The 20,581-nt window shown below is 34.2% G+C and overlaps 1 protein-coding gene across 4 annotated transcripts in view; it reads right to left on the bottom strand.

The window, feature by feature from the left end:
- Positions 1-20,581, bottom strand: part of NPAS2 (neuronal PAS domain protein 2) — a 236,947-nt gene that overhangs the window by 26,671 nt on the left and 189,695 nt on the right. For 3 of the 4 annotated variants that reach the window (XM_051984739.1, XM_051984736.1, XM_051984738.1), the window contains 5 exons: positions 14,825-14,943; positions 13,314-13,396; positions 12,299-12,405; positions 8,939-9,086; positions 3,375-3,474 (listed from right to left, as the gene is read on the bottom strand). In XM_051984739.1, the coding sequence (XP_051840699.1) occupies positions 3,375-3,474; positions 8,939-9,086; positions 12,299-12,405; positions 13,314-13,396; positions 14,825-14,943 (557 nt within the window). The remainder of the gene's footprint in view (positions 1-3,374; positions 3,475-8,938; positions 9,087-12,298; positions 12,406-13,313; positions 13,397-14,824; positions 14,944-20,581) is intronic. The other variant, XM_051984737.1, reaches the window with a different exon arrangement.

Raw genomic sequence — 20,581 nt, 5'->3', positions numbered from 1 at the left:
CCTGTATTTGAATATTGAGACAAATAAACATGAATAGTTAAATTAGACAATAAATTCAAAGAGGGATGCCTTATAGAATCTGAAGGGGAGAAGATTACTGGGAAAATCAAAGACTGTTTCATAGAGTATGTAGGACCTGACTTAGGCCTGAAAGGAAAGAAAAAGGTCTGTGGGTGTCAAGGCCAGTGAAAATTTAACTGTTGCAATGCTTTTCATAATGTCTGGTCTTTATGATACAATTACCTTTCCTTATTATATTGATAAGGATATGGTATTACTGCTTTAAATTTTGTAACTGCAAGTGCTATATTTTCTTATTCTGAAGACTGGAAATGAACTGTTAGTGCTTACTCCAGAATAAAATCATGCATATATATATTTTATACATATAAATATATATATATATGTATATATATATTTATATTTATATGTACACACACACACACACACACACACACACACACACACACACATATATATATAGCTATGTTAATAAGAATAGGATCTTTGTGTATTAAAAGCTTATCCCTCCTCTCCTGTGGAATCTGAATTGGCATTTCATATGTTCAGTGATGAGGAAGGGGGAAACATAAGCACCCTTATAAGGCCTTTGATATGTCACTGAAGAGAATAACACAAAATCATTTTCCTGGAACTTGCCAGATAACAAACAAATATGCTGAGAGTGTTCATTTTTTTCTTTCCTTCACCTCGAAAATAAACCAATAAGGTGTTTCTCAATAAATGTCCACCAGAATCCTTATGGCTCCATATCACCTGTCATCATAGATAAGACTTACTATGTGTCTAAATAAGATAACAAGGAAAATAGCTGCCATATTCTTATCTCCTCAATCAATATCTGTGCTCATCAATCTCAATCCTAAAGAAATCACAAATTAAGCTCTTGCTCTCCAGAAGCCACTATTTTGGAGACCTCAAAAAGGAGTATCCTTAACACATATCATAGACAAATCTTTTTCTAAGCAAAAAGATTAATCTGGGGAGCCCTTTTAAAAATGACCACATCTCTCCAGTGAGAGGAACTCTCCAGTCTTAGCAGAATCTGGATGCAGATTTAGAAGCCCACAGCAGCCCACTCCTGTCTTCAGACTGTTGTAAAGACTGCCTTTCAATAAGTTTTTTTTTGGACATATATTATCCAGGCATTTGGCCTGGAGGTGTTTTATGCATTGTGTCTCTTTTCCTTCTCAAGTGTGGATACCTGAGTTAGCACATCATTCATTTGGAAAAGCATTTTCTAAGAAATGAAGGTATGGAAGTGGATAAAAGAAACTGATCAATTTTCCTTCTTGTTATGAAATTTTTTGAACTCAGAGTATAGTCATGCCAATTGTCACAGTGAGTTGACTTAATTTTTTTGTATAAATTTTAAAAATAGATTTTTATTGATATCTTTTATCTTTACATTGCCTATATTCCCCCTTACCCCACTTCCCTATTTTCTTCCCAGAGGAGAAAAAAAAGAAAAAGAGAAAACAAAACTCAGCAAAGCTGAATATACATACATACATACATATACACTTTGTTATATGTAATGTTCCACACCCATGTACCCCCAACTTCTGAGAAGAAGTAGGAAGAGAGAAGCATTATCTCATAGCTCTTTTTATTGGTTATAGTTTATTTTTTATAAATTAAAAAATCAATTTCAATAAATAATTTGATTATTGATTTTTTTTCTGCCTAATTTATCTTGTTGTAATCATTGTATGTATTGTTTTCCCTGGCTCTGCTTACTTCACTTTGTAGCAGTTCACGTAAGTCTTTCTATATTTCTTTGTATACATCAAGACATTTCTTAGAACAGTAGAATTCCATTACTTTTAAGAGCCAGAATTTGTTTAGCTATTCTCCAGTTGATGCCATTCTCCAATTGATGCCATCTACTTTGTTTCTACTTCTTTGCTATCACAAAACAGAGCTGCTTTAAAAATGTTGATGTATATAGAATCTTTCTTTTTTGTCAGTGACCTCCCTAGAGATATACTAGCGGTGGAATCTCTAAGTCAAAGAGCATGTGCACTTTAGTCACTTTATTTACATCATTCCAATTTGTTTTCCAGAATGACCATACCAATTCACAGTTCCATCAACAGCCTATATTGTAACATAATTTAAAAGAGGAATGACATTAGCAAAGACAAAGGAAGGAGAAGGCATTAAGAGAACAGGGAACACCAATGGGGGTCTCGCCTTTTCTTAATAATAACAATTGATAAAATGTTGACCTGAGTCCAGCTGGCCCCATATCACATTGATAAGACCCTCTATGTTTCCCCCATTAGCTAACCTGGAGTAAAAAAAGGAAATTTGTTTTGTTGGTAAAGAGAATAAGTGATGGCAAGTATTCTAAGATAAGGCTGCAAAAAGTGGTCAAAATGTAGACTGTGGAGGATCTTAACTCAACTTAAGGAGTTTATATTGGATTTTCTCAGCAAAGTGAACCACTGGAAGTTTCTAATCTATGATTCAAATAATTTTCATTTTATTGATAGTAACATATGTTGTGTCCCTCTTACAACATCATATGGAATGAGTATAAAATAGATATTATCCCAGTGACAAACTTATCATGGAAAAGTGTCTGCCCCATTTAGCTTAGCAGTGTTTAATGCAGGACAGTGACAAACTGAAATTGATTACTAAAATTACTGTGCCTTGGTTATCTTTTAAGTGAAAGTTTAAAAAAGAACTCCTTTTTCTCTGACGTAGTGAGAGGATAGAGTAATTAATGGCTCTATGGTGTTTTAAAGTGCCTTTAAAGTAAAGTCTTTAGAAAATATTGAATTCAAGCATCCTTATTTTGTAGATGAGGAAACTAAGCTTCAGAGATAACTCAGCTATGGTCACATAGTGACGATTACAAGGTCACATATTTAATAAATAGAAGAATGAGGATCCCATGTATTTTCTTTACATCATGCTATGCAACAAAGTGGTCGCTAGGTGATGCAGTGCATAGAGCACCAGGTCTAAAGGCAGGAAGACTTACTGAGTACAAATCCAGGTGCAGATACTTTCTAGCTGTGTGATCCTGGGCAAGTTACTTAACCCTATTTGACTCAATTTCCTAATCTGTAAAATGAGCTGGAGAAGGAAATAGCAAACCATTCTAGTATTTTGTCATTGGGATCACAAAGAATTGGACACTATTTAAATGGTTGAAAAATACCAAAAGCATTAGAATCCATCTTGGACAATATCCATATATATTACATATACATGATATAGTCCAACTATATAATAGAGTCCAATAACCTCCAACTCCATAGGCAACTTATTTAAAGATATTTAATTAAATATAAACCACATTCAATCAGTCAACAAATATTTGCTTATGAAAAACATACCAAGAGGCATGGTACCTTTAGTGTTGAAGAGTCGACAACCTCAGATGCTGAATCTTCCAGGGCTAGTTCTTGCCTCCTTTCCACTCGAACATCTGCATAACTAATGAGAATTAAAGGAGAAGGGGGAGAGAAACAAAATGTTAAAGGAGTAGTGGGAAATAGCACAAAGTAATGGATAGAGATCTGGTCTTGAAGCTAAGAAGCTCTGAGTTTAAATCTTTCTACAACATATTTCATCTTTGTCATTAGGGACAAGTAATTTAATCTATCATATTTCTTTATATTTTTATTTGTGTGTACGTGGGCGTGTAAGACATTCAGGGTTAAGTGATTTACCCAGAGTCACACAGCTGCTAAATGTTAAACGTCTGAGATCTGATTTGAATTCAGATCCTCCTGAGTCAAATTGGTATTTTAGGTAACTTTCTGAAACTACAAGTTTAGTGTCTGGAGAGGGAACATTTCCACAGATCAATGGACCAGGAGAAAAAAAATAAAAGGAAGAAACAGCAACTGAGTGAATGTTTTTGTAAAAAAACCTATAGAAGGAGATAAAAGGGTTGCCACATAATTATCCCCAGAGTAATCAATAAAAATGAATTCAAGAAATGTTATTTGTCTGAAGGACTGCATATTATCCTACCTTCTAAATTCTATTATAAATATTTTAACAGAGTGCTTTCTAGTGATAAATTTAATATAGTCTCTTCCTATTTCCTTTTCCCCCTCTTCCATTTATTAATAAAACCATCAGAGTTAAAGATTATATCACAAAGCCTCTAAACTAACTTTCTTTTAAGAAAAATGATTTATAAATGTATTTTAAAATTAAAACCAATAATTTTTTAGTATGATGATATACTGGCTTTTTTTTTATAAAAAAGTTATTTAAAATTTTTTTTTTGATAAGGCTATTAAAGTTAAGGGACCTGTCCAAAGTCACACATCTTGTGTCAAGTATTTGAGACTATATTTGAACTCAGGTCCTACTGATTCTAGGGCCAGTGGTCTATTCACTGTGCCATCTAGTGTATCTTTATTTTTAACCTACGGAATAAAACAAGCAATTTCATAACATAGTATAATAGAAAAGATGATTGCATGTGAACTGCAAATCTATTATATATAACTTGCTATTTCCTTTGAACACATAATAAAGTTATCATGTAAATTCCTTTTTTCCTTCTCCCCTCCATCTTGCCTTGAACCCCTTTCTACTATAAACTTAAAAAATAAAATGAAGGTAATATCTTGTTTATAAAGTCTCATAGTTGTCAATCTCTGAGCTTCACATACTTCCTTTAGTCTGGATTATGCAAGTGAGATGGTTTTCTAATGTACTGTTTACTGAAGTGTAGCTTCACAAGATGGATTATATGTGTATATGTGTTTTGTAATTAAATTCCTTAGAAAAGTCCATCTCAAGATAGTATTAGAATTATCAAGGTACAGGTACAATTCTTTCCTTCATTTATTGACCTGTTCTCCAAATAAACCACTATTTAAGAATCACCAGAAAGAGCAATTCATTTGTTTTCACTCTTTTAATGGTTGGTGTAGATCAATTCAACTGTGATAATATGTAACGATTTAGCAAAGGGCTGAAATGAATAGATTGAATAAGCTGTAAGCTTTTTACCTAGTATGCACATATACATCCTAAGTTAGGCCACTAAGGTACCATTTTCCATGTTGATTTATACAATCCACTCTATTTTTCCTTGATGAAATTTTCACTCTAAAACTATGGAAGAGAAAAGGATAGGAGAAAGGACAGGATATATAAGCACCTAGTCACTGACAAGGACTAAAGACTGTCAGCCTTTTATAAAATTTGACATTTAAAAAAATATTCTTACCCTATTTACTAAAGAATAGGAACTTGTCCAAAGCCTCACAACAATCAGTGACAAAGTTAATTGTAAGCTTTCCCTAATCCTTCATTTTTTTTTTCTTTTCTCAGTTAAGCAGTCTTTTCTGATTTATAAAACTGATTTAAGTTCTTAAAGGATTTCTGTAGATTGAGCAGGAAAAAAAGTGAATGGTACTTTACCTTTACCCATTATAACTGTGTTCCAATGCATGATGGTTTAAAATAGCTCTGAATACATAAGACTACCTCTATACTCCAGGAAGAAAAGAATGCATTCTGACAATCTAGGCCTAAGGACTACTATGGGAACCTCTTCTGTGGAAGCTTTCAAGGGCTGTGTCACTCAGTTGTCAGCATGAGTCTTAAAGCATAATGTAGGTGTGTGTGTGCATTATTTATGGAAGACAATGTTCAGTTTTCTTCTCTAAATGTGGATTAGAGTGGGCAGTGGATGGATAACAGAAGTATATAGCAAGAAAAGAAAATATACACAAGCACACAATACATCTGTGAAGCAATGATTTACTACATAATACCCTGAGGTGGTCCAAAAGCCTAAACACAGTTTTCAAAGAATTCTATTGAAAAATCAGGGAGAAACAAGAGATAGAGAAAATCATGGAAAAGTAAAATGGATAATTTTAGTTACATTAAATTAAAAAGCTTTTGCACAAACAAAACCAATGCAGCCAAGAATAGAAAGAAGACAGGAAATGGGATTTTTTTTTTTAACAGCAAGTTTCTCTGATAAAGGCCTCTTTTCTTACATGTATAGGGAGCTGAGTAAAATTCAAAAGATTGTGTCATTTCCCAGTTGCTAAATGCTAAATACTCCCAGTTCAAAGTATATAAAGGCAGTTTTCAGAAGAAGAAATCAAAGTTATCTTCAGTCATATGGAACAATGCTATTGATTAGTTATCTACTGATTAAAGAAATGCAAATTAAAATAACTCTGAAGTACCAGCTCACACCAAGCATTGCTTAACATGACAGAAAAGAAAAATGATAAATACAGAGGGGATGCCAAAAATTGGGGAGGCTAATGCATTATTGGTGGAATTGTGAACTGATCCAGCCATTCTGTTGAACAATTTGCAACTATGCTCAAAAGGCTATAAAACTAGGGATACCCCTTGATTCAGCAATATCACTATTAGGTCTATGAACTAAAGAAATCAAAGAAAAGGAAGACTATTCAAAAGACTTATGATATAAAGTGCTATCCATATCCAGAGAAAGAATTGATGAACTTTGAATACAGATAAAAGCATTTTAAAAACTTTTTTTTTGTTTTTTTTTTTTTCCAACAAGACAAATATGTTTTGTATTAGCTCACATATATAATTGGTATCACATGTTTTACTCTCAATGTATGGGTTAGAGGGGAAGGGAGAGAATTTAGAGCTCCAACTTTGAAGAAAAAAGTATTAAAGATAAATAATAATTTTGTTTTTAAAAAAGAAAAATCAGGGAGAATTTCATTGGAGTAAAGGATTTAATGTATAAGGTCAGGGTGACTTTGGGAATTATATTATATGGATCATGTGTATATGTGTGTATGTGTGTGTATACATATAACCTAGAGTTATATGGAAGTCATATAAACTAACCCATATTTGATTTAAAAAAAAAAAGCCCTTTACAATATCCTCAGTGAGTCCCAATTAAGCCTTTGCTGGAAGATTTCTAATGAATTATCAGTTATCGACTATTTTCTATTTTTTTGCTGAGGCAATTGGGGTTAAGTGACTTGCCCAGGATCACACACCTAGGAAGTATTAGGTGTCTGAGATCAGATTTGAACTCAGATCCTCCTGAATTCACTTCACCACCTACCTGCCCAATTGTCTACTATTTTCTAGGTAATGTGCTAGAGGAACCTTCACTTTCAGAGGCAATTCAATCCAATTTTGTATAGAACTAAACATAAGAAAAATTTTCTTTTTTAAATAAATCTGTGATCTCACTGATTTTGGAATTTCAATAATTCTGGTCACAATCCATCTATACCTATGTAACTTTCATCCATATCCTCTGAGAATTTTGCTATAAATTATCCCCCCAAAATGTGCTGGAAACTTACCTTGCTTCCTCCTGACATTGTGAGGCTATTAGTAGAGCAAGCTATCTATTTACCATAGACCTTTTTTACCCCTCAACCAGCCCATCTTTTCTTTCTCTTATAAAATTCTATGACAGCATTTTTTATTTCTGTTCTTTAGAGTTCTTGATTGGTTATATGTTGCAATCTGCTCACACACACCATTATCCTTTCCACTGGCCTGAGTGTGATACTCATTTTTTAGTTCTTCGGGGATATTTGTGTTCAGATCTTGCTGTTATATAACAATACTGGTAAAATATTTGTTCTGAAAAGATGGATCTTTGCTGTTATAGGAACCTTGGAATCAGTAAAAGTACTTTAAAATTTCCTGAAAGCACTCTAGCCAGACCTCTTTTTCTTTTTCAAATCTGGAATTAGTTGTAATTATTTATTTCTATCATTCATCCTGGATTGATTTCTCAATTTTTCTCTCCTTCACTCCATTCTTCCCTCTTCTCCCCGCTCCCAACAAGAAAGCAAGAGATACTCTATAGACATTCTTCATCTATTGGATCATTCTTGCATGAATGGGTGGGCCAAACACCTTTGAGTGATTATATACTTTCAAATAGGGGATGGAGATGTAAAGAATGTAGTGTCTCAAGTCTTAACAATCAGCATAATCTCATCTTACTCTTATACCTATCACTCTGCAACTGCCATGCATTGCTCCTACTTCTGGGGTCAACTAGAAGAGTTTTTTAATCCTTCTTCACATGAGAACACTTCAGATATTTTTAGGCAAGTTTTATGTCTCCTCTAAGTCTTCTTAGAGTAGACTACCCTCCTCACTCCAATCTTTCATCCTATCCTTTCTGGTGTGTTTTCCAGTCAGTTCTACAGCTGGGTTATCCTTTTCAAGGAATGTTTCAGTTTTGTGCATTTTTCCTAAAACATGGTTCTTAGAACTCAACATGACTCAGGATGTAACTTAAAAGATGAAATTTAATTCCTCCTTCTGAATACCATGCCTCTCTTAATGTATTCCAGGACAGCTTTACCTATTTCTATTTGGGCTGTTATGTCACATTGGTGACTCATATTAAGTCTACTAAAACCCTTGTATGTTTTTCTTTCTTCCCCCTTCCCTCATCTTATTCCTAAAAAGCTGTTGTCTTTTCTGTCCCCAGATCCATCTTTTATTTATGAAGTTGATTTTTAGGTGAGAGTGTGTGTGTATGTGTGTGTGTGTGTGTGTGTGTGTGTGTTTATGGGCAACTAACTCTTAAAATGGAATGGAAAAGCTGGTTTTGGCCATTTAGGCTTATTGAATTAGCTTTATATTTGTCATAGCTCCATTTTTCTCTGTAAAGTCTTTTTAACCCCTCCTAATTCTAGTGTCTTCCCTTTGCTAATTATTCCTATTTATCCTGTATAATGCTTGTTTGGTATATGTTTGTTTTCGTGATATATTAGACTGAAAATTCCTTAAGGGCAGAAATTACCTTTTGCTCCTTTTTCTATACACAGAATATGGTGCCTGGCACATACACATTTAATAAAAGCTGACTGATTAATTGATTAATTGTGACAGAGAAACAATGATTGATCAACTGTAATCAAAGGGAGAAAGGCATTTACTGTACCTGACTACAGTGTGTGTACAGACAATGAACTCTGGCTTGGAATTCCATTGATGGTAGGTGATGTAGTAATGGGTCTGGAGCCATATCCACTGCTGTCCTTTGGTCAGAAACCGATAACAACAAGACTTTCCTTTGCCAAACTGCATCACTGTTAGTAGAAAATGTACACTGCATATAACAAATTTTAAAAAATGTGAAAATGATCTTTTAAAATTTATTATAAAATAAAATTAATGATTTTTAATGAAAATATCAAATATGGCTTATTCCTCTGATCTCCTTTCCTCAAATTTTTAGGTGGAAAGCAATATAATCACAGACTTAAGAAGCAGAAGTACTACAATTGAAATTTTTCTACAGCTTAACTTAAGCAGCTCCGTAACTATAGGCAAATACTACTAAATTTTAAAAAAAGTTTTAATTTTTAAAAAGCCCAGATTTTCTGGGAATAATCTCACAATCTCTATAGAGTTGTCTTTGAAAACACTGAGGGCCTGGTAAAAGATTCTATGCAGCCCTGGAAGAACTGGACCCAAAAATAGAAGTGACAGCTATCAACCTTTGGACTAATTTTGTGACTGTCACTCAGTCAATGCTGCTCTTACATAAAGTTTGATGTAGAATTCTTCTCCCCTCTTCCCAGCCCTGCATTACAGTTTTGATCTGTCCATTGTGTCATCCCATTTGCTAATGAGAATTCTCCTAGGTATCTATGGGTAACCTCTGAATGGAGAAGCTGACAATTTACTGGGTTGGACAGGGAAGAATATTTGATCCTAGGGGCAGGTAACAAAGATTTAACATTTCTTACATGAGCAGATAAGGATAAATCAAAACTAGAAACTTAAAACCACTTAAATCCTAGATAGTCTTTTGGAGAATGTGATATTTGTTTAGGTGAGAAGCATAAAATAAAGAAAAGTAGGTTGAGAATGAGAATGTCTACTCTATGCTTATCTAGAGACTTCTCAAAAATAACAATAATGGCAACTCAAACAAGTAAAACAAAAGGATCTCAAATCCTTTAGAAATCAAAAAGAATTCTTCAAGGAGCAAGGGACTGTGAGGTCAGCAAAGTCAAAGGCAACTAAATGGCTTACAGCTTTAAAGATTAGTTAGCATAATACTATAATAGTTAATCTTGATGAATACCCAAGGTTATTCTTCCATAAGCAAGCATTAGATCTGAGAGGGTATAGTGGTTATTACTATAAACCAGTACTATATTTGGATAAATAAATTGATTGTCATATTGCTTTATTTAGCATTAATCTTTAGACTGTTACTTTTTCAAAGCTCACAAATAAGTGAAATAATGAAAACACATTTGTTAGCAACAAAAAAAGAGCCATGATATTGACACTCAAAAGTGTAATGCCGGAGAAACTGAGCAAGACAGAGATTAGAGAACAATTTAATAGTTTATTAAATGGAGAGATTTAGTGGGACCAAATGATCCATGTTTGGTCCCAGGGTTGAATGAGATTATCGTCTCAAAGAATCCAGCCCTGAATATCAGACAGCAAGACTCTTATAGGATAACAAGAACAATGACATAATGGGGGAAATACCTGAATGGGAATAACCTAATGGGAGGGAGGCACCTAGGATGACATAATGGAGGGAAGTATTAGAGAGATTACTGATATTCTAATGATGTCTAAAATGGATAGACATTCATCCTGTCAAACATTAAGAAGGAATGATTATAGCCTAAAGATATAAAACCTTTATCTCATCAAACATAAAGAGGGAAAGGTTATAACCCGAGGTAGAGTAACTAAATAGGACAATTAGGGAAACTGAGTCAGGATATTAAAAGGGAACTGTGGCACAACATTCCACACTTTCTCTCTCTTTTAACTATTCAAATCTTTGAATTACCTTCCTCTAGAAGGTCTTAGCACCATAATTTTGGAACTCTCTGTGAAGTAAATAGACCAAATAAAAATCAAAATAAAGCTAGAACAATGCAAGGACTTATGGTAAGGTCAAGTATCTCCCTGATAACCCCAGAGTTAATTAACAATACACAAAGTTCCTTATTTCAATCATGTCAGGTCCTCTATGGTTGGGGAGCATCACTGTGAGTTAGGTCTGTCATTTGTGCATGACTCAGCCTCTGCTTACAGAGCAGCAGGGCTCAAGACAGTTGTGCTGTCCATTCAGAGGGGCAACCTGCTCCAGGTGAGAAGGGTGAGGCTTGGAGTAGCTCCACCTGTTCCTGCCCAGAGGAACAGACAGGGCTGCAGAAAGGATCAGATTTCCAAGCAGATTATGCACAGTTAGACCAAGGCAGGCAAACCCCAAACTTTTAGAGGTCCGATATCAAAATACAAGCTCCTTTTAAGTATGCTAAAATACTAATTAAGGACCTGGGGTAACAGGAGTGGAGAAACAGATCAGAGAGTGCCAGTCCCAAGACAGATGTCTGATTTCTGGTTGTTTCTAAAAAAAATAATTCCCAAAACTGAGTCTGTCAGGGCAATTCCAACAGGATAAGGGATTTCAAAGTTAAAGCATAACCAGCAAATCATAGTCTAGCAAATTTAAGCAAGAAGTAAAAAATAAAAAGGACTGTTTAAAGGACTTCCAATTAAATCTGAACTAGTAAGATAGGGGTAGGGCAGAAGTATCTAAGAAAATGTACCAGTTTCCCCAATTTCCTATTTCTTCCTCCCTTTTTTTTTTCTCTCACCGAAAGGGATGATCAAATAACCATCCCACATATAAATCATATACATATATATAACAGAGTAAAAAATCCCTCAAACATAACAGCAACAGTTACACAAGTTTAACAATTTCTATCTGATTATAACCTAAAGATATAAAACCTTTATCTCATCAAACATTAAGAGGGAAAGGTTATAATCTGAGGCAGAGTAACTAAATAGGACAATTAGGGAAACTGGGTCAGGACATTAAAAGGGAACTGTGGCACAACAAAAGTAGTGAATAATGTGAATCACTCTAGCATGGAAACAGTATGATGTTCTTCTCCCCTGACCTCTCCCATAGCCCACCTCTCCAAATGTCACCTTCTTGATTAATTTAGCATCAATTTGTGTTCTCTAATTACAGTCAAGATGCCCAATGGGAAAGGGACTTGGAGTCAGGAAGAAGTCACTTCAGAGTTGGAAATTCAACTTAAATTATTCCTGTGTAACTTATTATAGTTGAGAGTTGCTTTCATACTGCAGTATAACCATCTTTCCAAGGACTACTCTCTCCATACTTTAAATCAAACCAGAAGGTAAATTGATTTGCAAAGATGCAGAATTCCAATTCTGCTGGAGCATATGGAACCCATACCTGCCAAAGAAGGCTGCCCCTAAGTTTAAATGGTGTCATACTTACAGTGTTCATGGCACCGGGCTAGGAGTTCTAGGTCATCTATGTGATAATAATCATAGCCAGAAGTACCAAGCACTTCAAAAGGCAAATATCCTATGATTGGTGGAGCTCTGCAGAAGGACAATAAGAAAACAAACACATATGGTCTAATTGGGAAGCCGATTGTCGTTAGTTCCTGTGGTTAACTCAAGGTATTAGGATATTTTATTTTCAGAAGAAATGCTGAAATCTTATGATCTTTAGGGGCAAAAAGAAAAGAAAATTTCCAATTTTACAAAAACCTATAACAGAGTAAGGCCACATTTTCCAAAGATCCATGGAAATATTCTGTAAATAAATAAAACTTTTCTTGGATATATTCTGGACTATTTTGGTATATTCTTGGACTATTTATATTTGGGTATATTCTGGACTTATTATTTAAAAGGAATAACATTTCTAGATAACATTAAAAAAATTAGAGTAGATCAACAGCAACTAAAATCTCAAAACAATCAAGCAAGCAAACAAACAAACAAACAAAAAAAACAACCTAAAAAACATACTAATTCAATCACAAAATAAAGTCGAAGGGAAAAAAAAAAATCTAGTACTTTGCATCAAATCAATTAAATTAATTAATGAAATGTAAATTAATAAAAAAAATCAAGATAAGACTTAAAATGCACGTGAAAGAAATGTGATCAGAGGTCTCCTTGCAGCCCTTTAACTTTTATGGAGACTCCAAAAAGGAAGGACCACTTGATTTAAAAGTCTCTTGCTTTTGCATCAGTAGGCGAATGCCTCATTTCCCCATGGATCTCCTGACCTTGAATATAACAAAGGCAACCAAGTGCAGGAGAATTAAGTCAAAGTGAAACTTAGCATCATACTTGGGTGAGAATGTTTGTTCTTACAGCCAGAATTTCATTCTCCTTCAAAAGATCCTACCCTACTTTCCTTTCCCAGGAAGAGAATGGTTCATACAAACAGCAATGAAAAGTGGCCTAATCAAAACATATTTTGATTTTTCACAAACCTGTGATCCAGAAATAAAAATTTCCATTCCAGGCTATGTCTTGAAGTGAATTCCTCTAAAGGTTCTTCAACTATGCACATTTCCTGTAGCAGGAGGAGAAATGTTCATTACTGAAGTGTGCCAGATGCTCAATCCTGCTTTGTCAGCTTCTGCTTCAGAAGGATATGGAGCAGGTGATAGGAATAAAGAAAGTAGAAACTTGCTAAAACTCCAAGTTGGATTGCAATGAAATACATCATCTGCACCTAATTTTAGTATGCCTTGACACTAAGTTTATTTCACAGGATGAGGAAAAATACTCAGGAGTCAAAATGTCATTCCATTCCCTTCTCATGTACTATCTGTATAGTATAGTATATTATAGTTTGGGGTAATGGTCTTTAGTCTGGACCCCCCACACTAACCTCATACAATATTAATATTAATATGACAAAACAATACCATCAGAGCTAAAGATTTGAGTTTTCTCTACTTAACACACTCAATTCTCATTTCTGCTCTTAAAAGACATTAATATTAAATTTTGACTTGGTATCAGGCAAATGAGTTCCAGCCTCAGACACTGATTAGCTATGTGATTTTGGGTAAGTCACTTAAACCCCTGTCAACCTCAGTTTCTTCATCTGTAAAATGAGGATAATATGACAACATATAGCTCCCAGAGTTATTGGGAGTAAAATGTGAAATAATATTTATAAAGAGCTTTGCAAAATTTAAAACATGACACAAATGCTTTTATTGACCATTAATATTGGCATGGTTGGGGAGTACGAACCACAAGATTGATAAAAGTACATTTGTATACTTTGATTTTCAGTCTGTCTTAAAATATGATTTCAACTATGAATAGGTGAAGATAAAGGTGAATATGACTGCCCTAAGTGATAAGTGAAAGGGAGACTTGAAAGCAAAAATCTGATATAAAATTGGACATTTTCCTAAATATTCTTCCCCATCCATCATTCCTTCTCCTATCTTCCCTGTCTTCTCCCACCCCAAACTTATACCATCTTCTCTGGGAGAGTGGAAATCAAATAGAAGAAGCAAAATGAAATACATCTTTTTTTAAATGGGAATTCATCAAGTTAGCGGTCAATAAACAAGTATACATTGAATACTAAATATATTCCAGGCAGTGTGCTAAATATTAGAGAATACAAAGAAAGGGAAACAAAACTAAACTAAAAACAACAACAACAACAACAGTTGCCAGGTGATAGGGCATATTTTGTTACAATATCTACAATAACTACAATACTACAATATTTACAATACTACAATAGTTACAATAGCTACAAGAAGATACACAATATCCTCCGATCTGGCTGGGGAGTCCCACAGTGACATCCTTACTCAGACATCTCTAAATTGTCCACCTTTTGCTTGGAATATCTAGAGTTTAACCAAAGTAATAACCAACAGGACAGTGTACAACCTTGATGTGGAAGATTTGAGGATAGGCAGTGTTTCTGAGCATCTCCCATGACTAATGTCTCACGAAGGATACCTGCCTTTAGAAATTGAGGTGTGGCCAGACGAACAGTTGCAATGAAGCAGATTTGCTTTCCTAGTGGTGAACGGTAAGCCCTTGTCACTGTATTGTCAAAGCCGTTACAAGAGGGGCTAGGCACTGGGGAGAGAAAGAGAGAAAGAAGCCAAAGGTTTAGCACACCTTTCTTGACTAAAGATTTCTTGACCACATAAAGCATTGAAATGGTAGACGTATGCATAAGATTACTGCAGTTAAAATTCTCAACATCTTGTATTTGGAGGAGGCATCTCAACTTATTTTTTTAGTATGAGAAATGACAATGAACTCCTTATCAAAACTCAACTGGCATTTATTTACAAATTAATTATTTACAAAATAATCATTTACAAATTTATTTTTAAATTAAGCACCTACCTTGTGATAAGTACTATTAGATGTCTGTCAGATATACAAACAGAAAAGTTATAGTGAATGCTGCCCTCAAAAAACTTCTATTCTTCTAGAATAGCAGGGCTAACCATTCTGTCTTCTTTATATGCCCTTATAGAAACAATATGTTATCTTCTTTTATGGATTACCAGGGCCAGAAACTTTTACTATTCAATGGCCAGGCTTATTTTTGATGAACCTTATCTAGGTTGGTCCTTGAAAAATAGATGCAAACTATTGCATAATTAGTCTTTCCAGCATGATATAGTCAACGAGAGTTTATAATACAGTAACAATATCTAAGAATCCAGGGTCACCTTTAACTAAAATAAGCCATTGGAATCGCGTTTAAAATTTTTTTGATGATGGATAGAATATATTTCTAATTTACAAATTCTAAACATGGTTATGATGGCATTGTGCTATAGTGAATAGAGATCTAGTCTCATAAATAAGGAGGATATGGGTTCCAGACTAGATTCTGATACATACTTTTGTGGGATGAGGTTAAGTCACTTAACCTTTAAGTGTTCTAGATAACTTTTTAAGATTCTAAATTGCCAAGTGAGTAGAGACCTGGATTAATAAAGATTTTTTTTCTTCTGGGCATTCACTTTACCAATGAAAATACAGATATAGTTCCTAGTCCTATCCTCAACATGTTTGTTTTTGTCCCCTATTTCTATCCTTAAATCTAAGATCCTATATAATATTAATTAAGATGTATTGTGTATTATGAAAGAGTGAGGCACATTTTTGAGATTGTCTCAAAGCCCCTCTTCTTATTTTACGCTTTCCAGGAATTTTTATTTTATGCATTTGCTGCTGCCATTAGTTAATGTTTTCTAAATGGCTTTGTAATATGGGCTTCTGTTCACTAACATGAGTAAAGTCAATTTATTACAGATGCTTTCAGGATTCATTCAAACCAGCACCAATAAATGTTTCAAAACAAGAATAACAAAATGTGTGAGAGATAAAAAATAAGTGGCCTGTAGAGAATTCACATCTGTCATTAATCTGTTTAGACCACTGCAGATCCCTTTGATAGACTGAGCCAAAAAGCCTATGGGAGGTAGGAGGAAGGTTCACATTAGGAAACATACAGCAGATGTGAACATCTGCATTTTTTTGGTATAATTTTTTTTAATTCCCAGATGTGAAACATTCTCCTTCTAAAGAGACAGGATTTGTCAAATAATGGCATAGTTACTAAAATCCTGTACCTTTGCTGCAGCCCTCCACTTTTTGGGGTGCAAAGATTGAGTGCTAATCCAAAGATTTCAAGTAAAGGCTTCTTAAACTACCTGCCCTGGTTACACAGGACTTGGGATGCCGGATTTACCTGCTCAGTCAGCAAGGGCTTTCTTCTGTAATATGGTATGTGTGTGTGAGGAAAGAAGGAAAGAAAAAGGAAATAGGAAACACCTGTCCCAGTCAGTCATTTCCTCTTATTATAAATGCTACTTCATATGAGGATGTGAATTTGGGCACTGGAAATTAAGTAAATGGAGGCATGATTTTATTCTGGCCTGGCTGTCCCTCTCCCTACTCCATTCTTACTAGTCCTCTCATCCAATGAGGATTTTAAAATTCTAGGGCTTTTCAGGTGAAATTCCAAACCTGTATATGGAAACTTCATGATTTATGCATAACTAAAGTTCTGATAGTTATTTTATTAATGGAAATGACAAAACACAACTCCTTTAAATAAGATTCTGCCCTGACAATTTAAGCTTGATCAGGGACATAGTAAATCAGCAATGAATCTTAACTGAGGCTAAAGGGAATTACTTCAAACATTTTGCAAATTGCCTTTGAAATGTTTTTACTCACAGTTGTAGTCTCCTTTTATATCCTATAGATAAACACAGGAATAATTTGCACACTGAGACTCAATCATATTTATCATTTAAAAAAACTTTTCTAGCACTCTTTATCCCTAAATTACCTTAGGAGCATTAGAGATTTAATTAATTAATTGTCTAACTTGAAGTAAAGAAAAAAATCTGGTTTCTTTGATTTGAGGGAAAAAAGATATCTGGTTTTTCTGAGCCTTTGATAGAATTAGCCAACAAATGGAAAAGGTGCTTGGTTTGATCAGATCTTTGACTAACTGTAAAAGTTGGATGAATAATTTAGGCAATTCTCTGGATAATTCAGCAACTGCCTATTATTATTAGCTGGGTAGTTAATATATTTTTTTTCCTCCTCTAAATAAAATATATAGTCACTCCAATTCCGGCTTACTTTAAATGTAGGTCTTTTCAATAACAATTGTAACAACAAAAAAATTACTCCATGATTATACTTGTTATATATGGCCGTCAGAAGACAAAGTCTGTGATCAGGGCTGTATTTGAGAACTATCTTAGTTTTCTCAGTTACTAGCAGAGATTGTCAATTTCTGGTACAGCCTTTGAGCACAAAAGTTTTGATACCTCCTGTATATCAGGTCTTAAATTTTTTCCACTCACATCCTTTTTTCACCCGGTAAATATTCAGATGACCCCAAGTACATAGGTATATAAAACAGATAGACTGTTATCAGATTTACTGATAATAAATCATTATTTTATAGCCTGCCTGCTTCATTCAGTTACATGACCTATATTTTAAGAAGCTCTGTTGTATATAAAGTCAGGCACTCTATTTCAACCTGATAATCAAACCTTCTGAATAATCTATAAAGCTCAATTTTTCCTAGTATGCCTTCTATCACTGTTCCTGCACCTGAATACAATCCTCTTTCTTTGAGCCTGGGGGTTCCCTGGACACCTTAATTAAAGGAAGGAATTAACTAGTTCCATCATCAGAAACACAAAAGGTCAAGAAGGATTTTTAAAGAACAGAAAAGACCAGATTCATCCTTTGCATAAATCAAAATCCCCAATTGGAGAATCCCCAAATTGGCAGTGATACAAGGTGGAAAGGTTAGGGGGTACAGAGATTAGGTAGGAGAGGTTTTAGGTTATCTGGGGATTTATTGCAAATGGAATAAAAGGTGGAATCTGAAAGCAAAAATGGGAATAGGGGTATTTTAAAACTAATTAACAGCCTGTGAAGAGAAATGGGGATTTTTCTGGCTTCCTTCCATTTTTATTGTATCTGGCATTAAGACTAAACAATTATGTATTCTGATCAGAGATAGCTTGCATGTGACAAATTGGCTATAACAGCTGTAGAGTAACAGTTAATAGCCTATAAGGATAAAGACAAATAACTTTATCAGCACTTTCCAGAATAAACAAATAAACAAACAAACAAAAAACAAAGCAGGTGTACTTCTGTGAAAGACTTAGTTTGGATAAAATGACAATAAACAATAGTATACTTTTTTTTTTTTTTTTTGCTAAAGGAAGAATAAAATCCTCAAATTCCCATTTGTGACAAATATTCAAACAGTTCAGGCCACTGTTATGAAATTTTCACGGAAAAGTAATCTTCTGTGCATTCATGAGGAATCATCTCCCACTAATTAAACACAATTTTCTGTCTTGTCTTTTATTTCTTCACAATATGCCTAGTTGAATGCATTATGAATAGCTAGGTTATTGGGCTTTTTGGAGGACATAAGAAAAACAACACGGTCCATTTCTGGCCAATGTGGCTGCTGACTGCCAAGGTAACTTTTGTTCTCTTTTTTCCCACACTTCTTTAGCATAGAGCACATTAACAAGGGGATGATGGGTGAGGGGTGAGAGACTGAAACTTGCCTACAGAACTTAAATGGCATCAATTTTGGCTAATGTTATTGTTCTTAATTATTTTTCATAAAAGATTTTAGGCACATTTTAAAAACCTGTTGCCCTCTTATACTTTCTGGGATTTTGCTACGATGCGGCCAAATAGGTCAGTTTAGTTGAAATACAGATTGTGAGGAGCATTAATCTGTCATTCAGGATGAAAAGAAAGAATGTAGGTAATTTGTGAAGGGTTTTAAATTCCAAACAGAGGAGTATGTAATTTATCCTAGAAACCAAAGAGAAGCTACATATAGAATGGATCCATTATCTAGGGAGAGAAAGCAGGAAGATACTAGGATTAGCAATATAAATGTCCTTCTAATTTTAATTTGCTCAATTTTCATAGCATCTTTTTATATAAAGAATTTAGGATATTTTAGGATTTTGTACAGCAAGATAGTAATTTTTAATTATAGTTTATTCTGGATGATATTAACTCTTCAAATAACAAATCTTGCAGAGTATGCAATTTACAGATAAAGAAAAGAAATTTCTCCATAAGGTTAGAGGGCGCTCTTTGCTTCTCATTTCTAGGAACACTAATAAATGGGTTGGAAACTCCAATGAAGATGATTCCACTGGTTGCCAAATTTAAATCTGCAACCACAGAAAGATCGGGCACAATGACTAACTTGTTCTTTTACTTTAGACATCTCAATAAATACAACTCAGTTAAAAGGAGAAAAAAAGAAAGAAAGATTATCCAAAACCAAAAAATGAAGCAACATCAGTCGGGTTATTTATTTCTATTATTAAATCCCATGAAATACACAAAACTTGAGTGCTATATAAGTTGAAAGACCTAAATTTTGCCAGATTTGAATTTCAACTCTGGATATGTGGTTAGAGACTGGTAGGTAAAACAAGGGCAAGGAAAGTTTTATACTGTGGTGTGTGGTTTCTGGAAAGCCTGGAAGGGAATGTTTACTGAGAGTGACCTATTTGGAACCAAACCAACAACTTTTGAAATACTGCTTTCTGGATCTCAGACAGACAAATATTTGATTCCAATTCTGAGGGAGAAGTATTAGAGAAATAATGAAGGAATGCCTTTTTGGTATACAGTTGTCATTTGACAACTTTTGTCAACTTATTAGGGCATGTTAAATCAAAATTTATCACTACTTAAAAAAATCCAATCATTTCCATCCAAATAAAGTGGAACTAGATTGACTGGAGGGGCAAGATAGGAAAAAGAGCTGTGGTATAGAATGAAAAACTTCACCCAATTATGATTAGAAGACATTTTGGGGAGTAAAAAAGAATAAGTTTCTTCAATAAATGCAGTATCGGGCAATGTAACTATGTGGTCCAGGCCAAGATAATTTTATTTCAAATCTATTTCAGGAAAACAGAACAAAAAAAGCACTTGTCTAGGGAAGTGGTTAATGTTCACCTCTATAACACAAATGTCATGAAGAATAAAGTTTTTGTTTTTTTTTTTTTAAATGAAGATGTAGGGATATGTAACTATAAACCCAGCTCAGATTTTTTCAAGGAAGCTTTATATTGACTAACTTGGCTTAAAATTTTATAAAAATGGAAAATCTTTAATTAAAGATTAATTTCTATTTCCATTTCAAGATAAACAACAAAACCAC

This window comes from Antechinus flavipes, chromosome 3 (assembly GCF_016432865.1).
Source record: "Antechinus flavipes isolate AdamAnt ecotype Samford, QLD, Australia chromosome 3, AdamAnt_v2, whole genome shotgun sequence".
Taxonomy (NCBI): Eukaryota; Metazoa; Chordata; class Mammalia; order Dasyuromorphia; family Dasyuridae; genus Antechinus; species Antechinus flavipes.
Note: the sequence above shows the minus strand (reverse complement) of the source record. Positions and strands in the feature narration are given on the sequence as shown.